Below are 13,357 nucleotides of genomic sequence, written 5' to 3' on the forward strand. Positions count from 1 at the left end.
TATTTTATTATTGGGTTGATGAGCTTTTGCATGAGGAAGAATTTAATCTTTCCACTTGAGTGGAGAACCTAATCTATAACAAATGCACAAGTAACCTCACCGGGGACAAGATTTAGGCTTAAATGCACTAATGATTGACGTTAAGTTGTTTTGAACTGGCTTATCTTTTTTTCCAATATCATGAGGCCTTGTGAAAACGCAGGACATTTAGTGTAGTCCTGCATATAGGTCATGCCCTGTGCACTTACAATAAATTGTAAAACCGACCTTTGCTCACCTAGCATCAACTCCCATTGCATTTAAGATCTTGCATCATTACTGTACCGGTTGTTATTCTTTTTGTTCAATTGTGTGGGTGCGCGGAGGTTCAAATGAAGGGTGGAAAAATGGCAAATAAAAAGCTTAACTTTAGAATTTTTTTTTTTCATCAGAGGGTGGGAGCAAGAATGCAAACTTAAAGAATCCCTATGTTCTTTTAAAAGGTCTGCATGTCAGTAAATATTAAGTGCTTCAACCTGCCAAAGGCTGATATTTACAATCCAGTAAAACTAAATACAACAAATGGTAAAAATTTTCCATTTATTTGAGAAAACATCTGTTATAAGTTAGATATTTACACCTTCATTGGGAAGCCCACAGTATCTCAATTTTGAAATATTTACATTGTACAAAAACAAAAAAATATACACGATGCAATTCTTTTAAGACATAATTTTTTTTTGGCCATGGTTGGTAACATGTCCATTAATTATAGCAAATCAATCCTTGTTTGTGAAAATCAAGTCAACATCCATTCCCTCCCAACCAAGCAGACATCTATGCAGTAGACAAAAATATATGTATATCACTTTTTTTTCCTTTGTCACAATTTTCATTTTGACTCCACTCCCATGCTTTACCTAGATAACATGGTAAGAAAATATGCCACTGTGCCAAAAACCAACATTTTTCAAGTGGCAGGATGTCTTGTCAAACATAATGCAGGTCCAGTGTAAAAAAAAAACCAAAGAAACAAATGCATTCTAGTAGTTTCCGGACAAACTGTTCTTTATACTGGAGCAGCAACAAGTGGTTTTAGATCATTCATTTTTGCACATGTTCATCTTTGAAATAGAAAAAACATTGTTAGATACATTAGACCCCTCCAATCCACAGATTCCAAAGAAAGCCCATGCAATGGGGATAAACCGATGTAAACATTGTCTTCAATGGAGAATAAAAAAGTTAATGATCAGAGTTATTCTGATGATGACTAAAACTGCATGTTCCTCCATTAGTCATATGTCTACTGGTAAATCCTGTTGCTGTAGACAAGTCAGTTTTTATTCCTTGAAGCACAGTTGAGACAGTAAAGCCTGGTTCTCAAACAGCCACAATATTGTTCATCTCCCACTTCTGGGAGCTCTTGCCGTTGTCACAGCCAGCGATATAAACCTTGTGCAAGACATCAGAGCGATCCAAGCATTTCCCCGTAGGAATGTGTGTGAATCGATGTAGATCCTGGAAGAAATCGGGGGAATTGAAGAATGGAAAACGCAAGGTAAAAATAAAGCGACGATTAAACTGATGATTATTGACTGACTGATGGTTTTGTGGAACACTGACAAAATGAAAATGACTGATTTGTGGTAAAATTATTGGTGCGATATACAATATATTACACCAAGGCTGCATTACAAAAGTTGTTCAGTACCCGCTGTCACATACCTTAAAATACCTCCACTCAGTGTGCTCATTCAAATTGCAGTGTGTTATGATGACAGCAGATCCATCTTCACCTTTTGTCAGGCACTGGTCATACTGCATAAGCTGGTTGGCTTCATTAATTCTAAAGAGCTGGTGCGGCAACAAAAATGGGCATAAGACATGAAATAAGGAAACTATCAAAGCAAAACTGTTAAATCCCTTTACCTGATTGCCTCCCATTCTATGACAAGGCCCAATCTCGACATTGCCACCATTGGTGTGGCCCATGCTGTCTATGCAGTAGCTGGTCTCATACCCACGTATCTATTGAAAGAGAATGTAATAGAACGATGATTAACACCATAGATTGCACTGCAATCTTTTTGTTGGATTTTAATTTATATATCACCTCTCCCCATTCTACATTCTTTGGAGGCAGTGGGTAGTATAAGGGGATGTCATAAGCGATCTCTTCCATGAACCACTTGAAGCTCTTGCAGCGATGCTCCTCTCTGAACTTTTTCAAGATGCTGATGTCCCCATAGGCCAGCGTGAGAGTCTCAGGCCGACTGGCATAGAAATAGTCCTTATAGTCATCCCACCATACCTCTACCACCCGCACATAGTTCTAAACACAGCCAATAAGGAGAAGGCAGGTTAGAGACTGGATCTAAAGTGTATCACCATTGCAGATTACAGAGAAAAATCGTAGTTTTCAAATTCAACAGAGTGTGATCATAGATTAAAAGGGTTTGAGCTGACCTTAAGTGTGGGGGAAGAGCCTACATGAGCAGGAGGTGGGTTTCCCTGCCAGCCCTGCAGACGGTAGATGTGCCCCACCCGAGAACAAGGCACAAACAGAAGCTGCCCACCACATTGCCAAATCTGCAAAGGACACACAGCATGGCAGGGATTCAGTAAGTGTGCGCACACAAGCACGCACAGACTATTTAAATGAATAGTTCAACCACAAATGATGCCCTTTTCCATACAAAGGGACTGGTCACCCGGGGCTGGTAAGCTAAAAAAGTTCTCTTAAGCCATATGATAGCTTAGCGTGAGGAAAAGACTAAACATTTAAATCAATATACACTGAAAATCTAAAGTATAAAGAAAATCTTCCCCTCCATAGAAGCTCTCAAAGTTGATTTGCAGGGGTGTAACAATTCATCGATCTGGATCAATGCATTGGAGTGGGCGGTCGCTCTGAGGCATGTTTTGTGGTGTGATGGGAAAAAGGTGCTGTAAGATGTTCCTGGCAGGCTACTCTGCCTTACAGGCTTCTTATGGATCAGATTAGGGTGGGCTTAGGGCGTCTGCTGCCTGCCAGGAACAACTCTAGTCTCCTTTGTACAATAGACGTTTTGTGTGCTTCCATGGCCGCGGTTCAATGACTGGTGAAGCTTTCTATGCTGGACCATGGGTACTGCTGTTTTTACCATTAATTCCACTATCAAAGATGATTTTTAAACAACAAAGTTGAAATAATGGGGACGGATGGTTTCAATGAAAGCATATACCACAGGTGAACAACCTCATAGCTTGCAGTAAGTCTGCCTCTAAAGGTTTATAAGTTATCATTGAAAATCGATTTGTCTAAGGCAGGTCTGCCCAGTACGTCGATCGCGATCTACCAGTCGATCGCAAAGGCAATGCTGGTAGATCGCACAAAATTTAAATGTACTTTCTTTAAATTTGAATAAAAATAAATATAATGTCTTTCCTTCTTTTAGTTTCTGTCTGACTTGCACTTGACGAGTAAATATTGACCAGGTGAGGTTTTGTTTATTCAGTTGCCATGACAACTAGGTTTGCGCATACGCGCCTTCCAAGGACTTCTGAGAACATAGCGCGAAATTGCGATACTATTAGGATTAGGCAAAACTGAATGGAATCAGACAGTTTTGCCTAATCCGGGCAGTAGCATCGCAATTTCACGCTCTGTTCTCAGAAGTCCTTGGAAGGCGCGTATGCGCAAACCTAGTTGTCATGGCAACTGAATAAACAAAACCTCGCCTGGTCAACATTTACTCATCATCAGAATAAGGTAAATACCCTGGCTATTGTAATCTATTGTGCTGTAGGTGTTTTGGGTTTAGTTTTAAAACTGAATGATATCAACATTGAACATTATTATATATTTTTTTTATTAATTAGAAGATTAATTCCATTTAGGGATACATGCAGTAGTCCCAACAAGCATTTTCTTATTTTAAATGAAACTGTGTTTTTTTAGTTGGTAGATCTTAGTGAGTTGGTCATTTAAAAGAAGATCATCACACAAAAAAGTGTGGGCACCCCTGGTCTAAGGGATAAATAAATGTGATTTTCACTTGTGGAACCAGACTGTTGAGCTCTATTTTGGTTTTATGCAAGCTGGTCACCATCCACTTATATTGTATGGCAAAGTAAACATGAACCTTCTAATGAACATTGTGCTCCACAAAATAAAGAAGCTCATACTGGTGTGGATTGAGGGTGATTAAAGACGGAATTTTCATATTTAGGTGAAAAATAAGGTACTTGTGAACTCAAAATTTCCTTGTACGCAAGCTCTCATGAAAAAACATCAACCTATATTTACAATTGAAAGACTATTACCAATTTGACTTAAACTTTTACCTTGTAAGATATCTCAAAGTTTTCACCTCCCCAGATCTGAAGGCCTGGATCATAGAGACCCAGCTCAAAGAAGAAATCTCTCTCTATTGCAAACAGTCCACCAGCCATGGCAGGAGACCTGAAACACAAATGTACCTGTCAGGAATGTGCCCTTTTTACTTATCAAACACACGTACACACGCTATGTTAGAGCATGAAGACACAAAGAGATGGCAAAATAATATTAATAATAAAAAGGTAGTGAAAAGCTTACAATCTTCACAATATTAAGACATTCTATGCTTTAAAATGGACATTGTCCTGCACAGACAACAGTACAGCATAGTGTAACAAAAATGACATTTTACAATTTAAGCAGCATACAGGTTTTACCGTTTTATGACTGCCTGAAAACTGCAGTACACTTTACAAAAGACAAAACACATTAACTACACGTTATCAAAACATAGTGAGTGAAATTGGTTTCTTAGGCTAAGATCCATCCTGCGACAGTTGGGTTTGATGCAATTATGCTCAGATACAGATAAAACAGTGTTGAAATAACAGTAACTACAAAATTCAGGTTTAAGCCTGAATTATCCTAGCCTGAAATTGAACCTAGTAATTTCTTTACCTTCAGTCTTGCTGTAGTTACTGCATTTTGCCTTTGTGAGGTAGTTATGCAAAGTCATTACCACAAAGACAATGGAGATTATTTATTAGACGACAACAGATTTGAAATGACTGCATGCAAAGAGAGGCAGGAACAAGGATTGTATGATTCTAAATTCTAGTAGTGCGTAAGTAGCTGAGGGAACAGAAGAGCCATAGTGGAGTCATAGATAATGAAGTATTTTATTACAATCACTTCATTGTTTTATGACCCCTTCATAGCAGTTAGTATAAAGTTCTTGCAGTTTAGAGTAAGTATATTTAAAGAGCTGATCTGATAAAGAAGCAAAGGTAAGCAGACCACCACTAATCTTTGTAAGAAAGAGAGACAATCATTGCCCAGTCTTTGCCCTTTGTCTTGCAATTATGCTCTAAATTACCGATAGGGCTCAGTTTTAGTTATTCTCTTCTGCTTCTCCTTGCTACCCAGAGGCACGCGTTTCCACAGCATGCTCCAGTCCCATGCTCCTCTGGCAAAGCCATCCTCATCCCCGCCTCCCTGGGGCTCGATGGAGAAGGTCTTGCCGTTAATGGAGTCTATGAGAGGCACTGTGCACACCGTTCTGAGCATAGCCACAGAGGATGGACGAGGGGGCAAGGGGGAGGTCCATGCAAGCAAACACAAGCATACATATATACAAAAACACCACATTCTCGCACACACGGGAGGGGGAGGGGGTTGAGACAAAACAGGAGAGAGACAGAATGGGTTTAATGATCATGCTTCAGGGAGGGTGGAGTCAGCGTTTACCGATAAGGCTCGGTCTTATGCTTTCTCTTTGCTTTCTCCCTGCTGCTGAGAGGGACCCTTTTCCACAGGAGGCTCCAGTCCCAGGCGCCTCGCGCCAGGCCGTCCTCGTCCCCGCCCTGCTGGGGCTCTATGGTATAATCATTGCCGTCTATGTAATCTATCAACGGTACTGTGCAGACCGTTCTGCAACATTAACACAACATAATATTAACAGTATACTTCAGGGTAAGATCAATTACAATTCACTTTACCTGTGTAGCATAATACTGTACAAAAAAAAAAATAACAATAAAAAAAAAAAAATATATATATATATATATATATATATATATATATATATATATATATATAGATGAATTAACTAGTTGATTACCCATTGAAGGGATAGTTCACCCAAAAATGAATTCTCTCATTATTTACTCTCATGCCATCCCAGATATGTGACTTATTTTCTTCTGCTGAACACAATCGAAGATTTTTAGAAGAATTTCTCAGCTTTTTAGGTCCATACAAAGTGAACGGGTACCAAAAGTTTGAAGCTCCAAAATCCACATAAGGCAAAATAAAAGTACTCCAGATGACTCTGGTGGTTAAATCCATATATTCTGAAGCAATTTGATAAGTGTGGGTGAGAAAGAGATCAATATTCAAGTCCTTTTTTACTATACATTCGCCGCCTCTTCTCATTTTCCTCCTCCTGTTTTTGGTGATTCACATAATTCTTGCATATTGCCCCCTAATGGGAAGGGAGGACAATTTATGACAAAAAATTACTTCAATATTTTCTCACCAATCATATCACTTACAAGACCTGAAGACATGAATTTAACCACTGGAGTTATATGGATTACTTTTATGCTCCCTTTATGTGGATTTTGGAGTTTAAATATGTTGGCACACATTCACTTATTATGAGGACCTACAGAGCTGAAATATTCTTCTAAATATCTTAATTTGTGTTTTTCAGAAGAATGTCATACACATCTGAGATGGCATGAGGATGAGTAAATCATGAGAGAATTGTCATTCTTGGGTGAACTATTCCATTAAGTATTAAAAAAATAAAAAATAATATTGATTGTGCACTCTATGAAGAGCAATTTCAAGCTAATAAAATATTGTAGGACAGAAAGAAAAAAATATATTCAATATAGAAATTTCCATTAAAAGGTTTTTTATTTTGCCTTAAAGTTCAACCAAAAATGAAAATTCTGACATTATTTACTCTCCCTCATGTTATTTCAAACTTGTATGTCTGTCTTTCTTTTACACAAAAGTGATGTTAGGCAGAATGTTAGCCTCAGTCACCCGATCACTTTCATTGCAACTTTTTTCCGTAAAATTAAAGTGAATGATGACTAAAGTGAATTTGTTTTTAGCATCTCCTTTTGTATTACATGGAAGAAAAAAAAGCTCATACTAGTGACATGACAGTGAGTAAATGCTGATATAATTTTCATTTAATAAATTTTCATGACTGGCAATCACAACAATTTCAAAGTTCCATGATTTTGCAAGGTTTTCCCATGACTTTGGGAACCCTGTATCCATGTATATACCGGAGTATACCAAAATAAAACTTTACTCCAAGTTTCAGTGGGCATAAAATCAGATCAACAAGGCATACCTGTCCTTAGAAATGGGGGCCACCAGTGGGGCGTACCAGTTCAACCCAACTTCACAATGAGCATCCAGGTAGATTAGCACCTGAGGACAGAACCACTGTGTGAGACAAACCAAGACATACATTCATATAGAACCTTTAAACAGTGTGTAGACTATGGGGTCCAAACCTGTCCCAGAGTGGCTTTGCGGGCTCCTATGCTCCTGGCCTGAATCAGACCCTCTCTCTTCTCATTGCGGAAAAGTTTGACAAGTCCATTCCATTGTTTTATGTACTCTTCCAACCTCTCTTTAAGATGAACTAAACAAAGAACACATACAAAATAACCTTAGGCTTTGTTCACACAAAGTATATTTAAATGTAGTCATTTTAGTCAATCCGAATGAATACTATCCGACTGCAGTATTGTTTATGTGTACTCTGAACTTTGAAATCATTTACAAATATTTGTATTCTGAACAAAATTTCTGCATGTGCAGAGTTGTCATGTTTTGAAGAAGCAGAGCAAGCCACCAAAGTCAGTAATGTAAAATCCTGCCTGGCTTACCAATATTAGCCTTATGCCCATTCCTCCTCCAATAAAGAGGCATCTCTGGATGAGAGTACGTCAGCTGTCCTGAAGAGTATACTTCATCTGAGCGTCTGTGTACAGAATATGTGACGCAAATCTAGTCATCAGCAGAGTGCTCGAGCACTGAATGGGTCATCTCTAGAAGGGATTACTCTTTCATCAATCTCGCGAGATTCTATAATTCTACAGATTATACACAGCGTTTGAAGTTGCAGAGCAATGATGAGCACTAGTAAAATATTGTTTTAAACTGTCGGTTTTGATAAATATTCGTTCTTGATGATCAGTTCAAGCTCTAAAATAATATTTCACATTAGTAATTTGCTAACTTCATATATGTGTGCTACTGTTGATCATGCGATATTGTATGTCAATGGAGAAGTACATCAATCAGTGCCAGAAGTAGGAGCCTGACTGGGTGGTCTAGTGGTAACTAATTCGCCCAGTGCATAAGAAGCTTAGGGTTCTAATCCACCGATATGCAACTTTATATTTTAATTATCAAAGATTGCATCCACCCCTCAGTGGACCTATATCTTGAGTGGGGACACATTTGTTTGCATTTTTCTATGGGATTCGACTGGAAAAGCGCATGAGCTGCGGAACTCGCAGCAATGAGGAAAGCTTGCTGCCCATTCTTGATTCCTCAAGTACATCACTGTGGCACATGTTGTACTTTTGATAAACATAGTTAGCTGATGAATGGAGTTACACATACTTAGACTATACATAATAGACTGTGCATGTGTGAGAAGCTGACCAAAGACACGACCCACTGAACAAGTGCAGCTCGATTTTTAAAACCGCCGTCTTTGTACGTGCATGCCCCTGGAATTATTTGCACGAATTAGAGCGTCCACAAGGTGGCAACACTCACATTTGAGCCATTGTTGTCACTAAGAAGCACTAGAAGATGATGTAATCACTGGTTTACAAAAGGAGACAAAGGTCAGGAGACATGTGCAATTGTATAACTCGAGTCTGAAGGACTATAAAGATATTAGGGATGCTCCGATCAGGATTTTTACAGCAGATACCGATCACCGATCTTCTTGTCACCTGATTGGTCGATACAGATTCTGTATGGCAAGCCGTTTTTACTTTTATTCATATCCAGGATATGAATTCTTGATATCAACAGTTCAATTTTCACTAGTTAAAATTATAGTTATTGATATCAGGAATTCGATATCTACTGGTAACAATGGCAATTTTTGATATCAGAAATTACATTTCCACTAGTAACAATGCTAATTCTTGATATCAACAATTACATTTTTACTAGTTAAAATGCTCATTCTAGATATCAAGAATTGTATTTCAACTAGTAAATGGCAGCCTTTTGAAAGCTAAACTGTTTTCAAAATCAATTGTTGATATCAAGAATTGATTTCTTAATTGTTGAAATTCCAATTTCACATATCAGAAATACAATTCGTACTAGAAAAAAACTTTATTTTTGATATCAAGAATTCAATTGTCATTAGTTGAAATGTCTATACTTGATATCAACATTTTAATTGCTACTAGTAACACTGCTCATTTTTTATATCAATAATTCCATTTTCACTAGTGACATATGACATAGATATTGTTACTAGTAAGAAAGCCATTTTAGATATCTGAAATTATATTGATATCATAAATACATTTTCAGATATCAAAAATAAAATTTTTTACTAGTAGCAATTCAATTGTTGATATCTAGAATAGACATTTTTACTAGTAACCACGTAATTCTTGATATCAATAATTCACATTTTTACTAGTAACAATGTAATTATTGATATCAAAAATGATATTTCTACTAGTAAGAAATACAAAGCTGATATGTGTTTTCGGAATTATAACTAGTAAGAAATCAATTCTTGATATCAACAATTAATTTTGAATGGCAGCCTATGGTGACATTTCACTAGTGAAAATACAATTACAGATATCAAGAATTATAGTTTTTACTAGTTGAAATTCAATTCTTGATATCTAGAATGAGCATTTTAACTAGTGAAAATGTAAATGTTGATATCAAGAATTAGCATTGTTACTAGTGGAAATGTAATTTCTGATATAAAAAATTGCCATTGTTACTAGTAGATATCGAATTCCTGGTATCAATAACTATCATTTTAACTAGTGATAATTGAATTGTTGATATCAAGGACTCATGTCCTGGAAATGAATAAAAGTTAAAACGGCTTGCCATAATTCTGATCATTTCACCTTTTATCAGGATCTCTGTCATAAATGGCTATATGTAAGCTTTCTGCACAGTCACTGTTAACTGAATGTTCCTCTTCCCAGTAATATCACTTTGCCTAGCTTTTGCTGACAAAAATCTTTATTTAAAATAAGACTTAAAAACAAGTATAGGCTAATAAAATATTCTGTATATTAAGCTAGATAACCCTATAAAATAAAAATGAAGCTTATTGTCAAACTGAAGACAAACTGATAGCCCACAAGCGCAATTAAAGTTAAAGTAAACCTATTATGGTTCTTAAATGTGCCTAATTTTGTTTACATGCATCCAAGGTCAAAAAACACATGCTCATAATTTAATTCGCAGCACTAATTTTTTTTCCCAGAGCAAAAATGACTCGTTCAATGGTCCGTTCTAAAGCATTCATTCTAAACTCCTTTCATAGAGCCTACTCTGCTCTGATTGGTCAGATGACCCAGCCTGTTGTGATTGGTTTACTGCTTAGTGTAGTGTTTGAGGGCAGATCAAAGCTGTTCGCGAGCAGCTAATGAAGACCAGAGGTGGGTTTTTTGTTACCAAATTACGTAGGTTAGTACAGGAAGTAAGTCTGGAATTACTAACGACTCGTTTCAGATGTTGGGAGTCAATAACTCCACTTGTCATGCACTTTGATTTTTGAAACTTTGCAGACTTTTTTACATCCACAAACAGCTATATAACACACTACATGAAAGGTAATATTTGAAAAACATAATAGGTGCTCTTTAATGTGATTTTTTTTGGTTATTGATTCATTGTCATTAATTCATATAATTATTATTATTCCTTATTTAATTTTGCATTATATTTAATACATAATATTATGGCATCTTAATATTGTATAAAGAATTATTATATTTATAAATTCCTTCCCTGACTTTTCATTTAGTTGAATTATTGCATTAATAGTTCATATTTCACTTTTTGCTGCTTGAACTTTAATGAAGTTAACACACAATCTTTCATGAGGGCATGAGTTGAAAGGAAAGCGAAGAGAGTGCACGTTTCTGGACTCTATAGGTGCTACTATTGTTAATGCTGTTAAATCTGGATATGTAATGAAGATGTTTGAATTACACCACATCTTGTAACTCACGTTTTTACTGAGATGCTTTTGACCAGTGGAGATTGAGAAGCTGCTGGTGTTATGGATCAACTAGGGATCTGTTAACTGTGGATTCGGTTAATGTCAATTGTCAAGGAGCAAAGAAAAGATGTTTTGCACATTATAAAACATTTTTGGTATCATTAAACCAAGTTTTTTCATCAATGTCTGTTCTAATGAATTTCACATAATTTTTTAACCGTTTCACAGTGTACCATGGTTGCCCATGTTAACTTGGGACATTGGTTTGAATGGGAATGGGCAATTACATTTGTCAGAGCAGTAAACCGCATGTTGAATTAATTTATTTGTAACACTAAAGCCTCGTATGGTGATATTTGTTAATAATATACTTTCAATTCTTTATAATGAATAATGGCTTAATTAACTAATAGGTTGAGTAACTTCTCTGACAAAGTGAATGTGTATAGTAATTTTAGATGGGACACTGGTCCAGTGGTAAGTCATATTGGCAGTAAACATAGCGATCCGGATTCAAATCCCGATCAATCAGGACAAATTTGAAGCATTGCTGCAGATTATGATGTATTTTTAACAAGTCTATTGAAAACTATTTTGTAAATCACATAGACAGACATAATTTATTATATTGTTTTAAATCAATCAAAATTGCAACTGAATCTAATGCCGAGTTTACACTTCATGATTTTAAGGCCGATTTTCGATCGCCGACAGTTTTGTGGAGATCGTCAACAAAAGCCTGAAATCGTATGCAAATCGGAGCTTACTCCCGTGAGCGACGATATCAAAGTATGCACTATCAAAGACGTGATTTGAGAGAAACGCAGAGGCATCGCCGATGTCAGCAAAATATCTAGGATGTTAAATATCTGGACCTGTCTGTGATTCCAAATCGAGCAATGTGAAATATGTTTTGACTGAAATCTACAGCCAATGAGAGAGCAAGAAATGGGTCACGGGCAGTTTCAGTGGGAGGAGTCCTGATGTAAGGACATCAACTAGCATTGCTGCGGTATAAAGAAAGTCTCATTGGACTGAAGAAATGGAGGAAAAATTTGTGGAACATTGGCAGGAGCACAGCGCATATTTGATGTTTCATCTGAACTGTACCACAACCGGGTGGGGAAAGAGAGGAGTTGGAGAGAAATTGCCAATTCTATTGGACAGTCAGGTAAGCAAATAGGTCGATTTTTCAGTAGGAGGTACTTTTTCATATTGTATTTCATATTTAGGTGATTAAAAAAATACACATCATATTCTGAAATGCATAACATATGATCATGTATTTGTTTTCATATCACTTCTCGTGTGTACTGTTGTGAAACGTAATTGGAGTCCAGGCAGAGTTGTCGTGGATTCGTCAATAGTGAAATGTGTTCACACCTGTCGCCGATTCATAGTGTAATTTGAAAACGCTACAACTTCCATGACAAGACAGACAGTTGTGTAATATGAACGGTCCCACTATTCAACGTCTTTTAAAGTCCTGTAGTGTGTAGAAGGTATAACAGATAGTAATTGCAGTATACTCTCCTAAATTTTCTGAGAATGGTTACTGAGAAGAAAAATGTGAACTACATTTTCTAAAGTTTACAGGCTTTTTAAAATTGTCAAACAATTTTACAACATAGTTGTAAAAATATGTCAATATGTTTCTGAAGAACTTTCTCAGAATACAGTTTATTCTTTCCCAATGTTCAATTTGGCCTTTGTGCTTGCTCTCCACCAAAAATATTGCACTGTTCTGAAAGATCATCTTTTGGCAGTGTCATGGGTAGTCAAACATACAACATTGTCATGCACAGAACCTTTGAAAAGTAAAAGATGCTATAAAAGATTCTAACACACTACCCCTGGACCAACACACCTTATCATGTGACCATACAGCCACAATAAAACCCAGTATTCTCTGAAATGACTTCAGTAATGTTTTCCCAGTTTGAACTGAGACAGACACCGAGTAATGGTCTGTACTCACTCTTTCGTGAGGTGCATGCCTTTTTGCATGAGTCTAAAAAGGAGATTTACTGGCTTTTTGCCCAGCTGACATTCAGACCCAGATTTTTCAGAAGGCAAAGCAGCAAGACTCTGTGTTTGCTCAGTAGTCCCTCCGATTGGCTAGTGAT

At 36.9% G+C, this 13,357-nt stretch overlaps 1 protein-coding gene across 2 annotated transcripts in view; it reads right to left on the minus strand.

Moving 5' to 3' along the window:
• Positions 1 to 568: 568 nt before the first annotated feature.
• The window catches only part of LOC127651187 (N-acetylgalactosaminyltransferase 7-like), a 47,100-nt gene continuing 34,311 nt past the window's right edge, over positions 569 to 13,357 (minus strand). Inside the window, exons 4-12 of one of the 2 annotated variants that reach the window (XM_052136899.1) lie at positions 7,504 to 7,634; positions 7,338 to 7,417; positions 5,711 to 5,893; positions 4,309 to 4,426; positions 2,449 to 2,571; positions 2,096 to 2,314; positions 1,912 to 2,010; positions 1,708 to 1,836; positions 569 to 1,500 (exon numbers count right to left, since the gene is read on the minus strand). In XM_052136899.1, coding sequence (XP_051992859.1) covers positions 1,363 to 1,500; positions 1,708 to 1,836; positions 1,912 to 2,010; positions 2,096 to 2,314; positions 2,449 to 2,571; positions 4,309 to 4,426; positions 5,711 to 5,893; positions 7,338 to 7,417; positions 7,504 to 7,634 — 1,220 coding nt within the window. In that variant the 3' untranslated portion in view covers positions 569 to 1,362. Of the gene's footprint in view, positions 1,501 to 1,707; positions 1,837 to 1,911; positions 2,011 to 2,095; positions 2,315 to 2,448; positions 2,572 to 4,308; positions 4,427 to 5,339; positions 5,523 to 5,710; positions 5,894 to 7,337; positions 7,418 to 7,503; positions 7,635 to 13,357 lie in introns of both variants that reach the window. The other variant, XM_052136898.1, reaches the window with a different exon arrangement.

Source organism: Xyrauchen texanus, chromosome 11 (assembly GCF_025860055.1).
Source record: "Xyrauchen texanus isolate HMW12.3.18 chromosome 11, RBS_HiC_50CHRs, whole genome shotgun sequence".
Classification (NCBI taxonomy): domain Eukaryota; kingdom Metazoa; phylum Chordata; class Actinopteri; order Cypriniformes; family Catostomidae; genus Xyrauchen; species Xyrauchen texanus.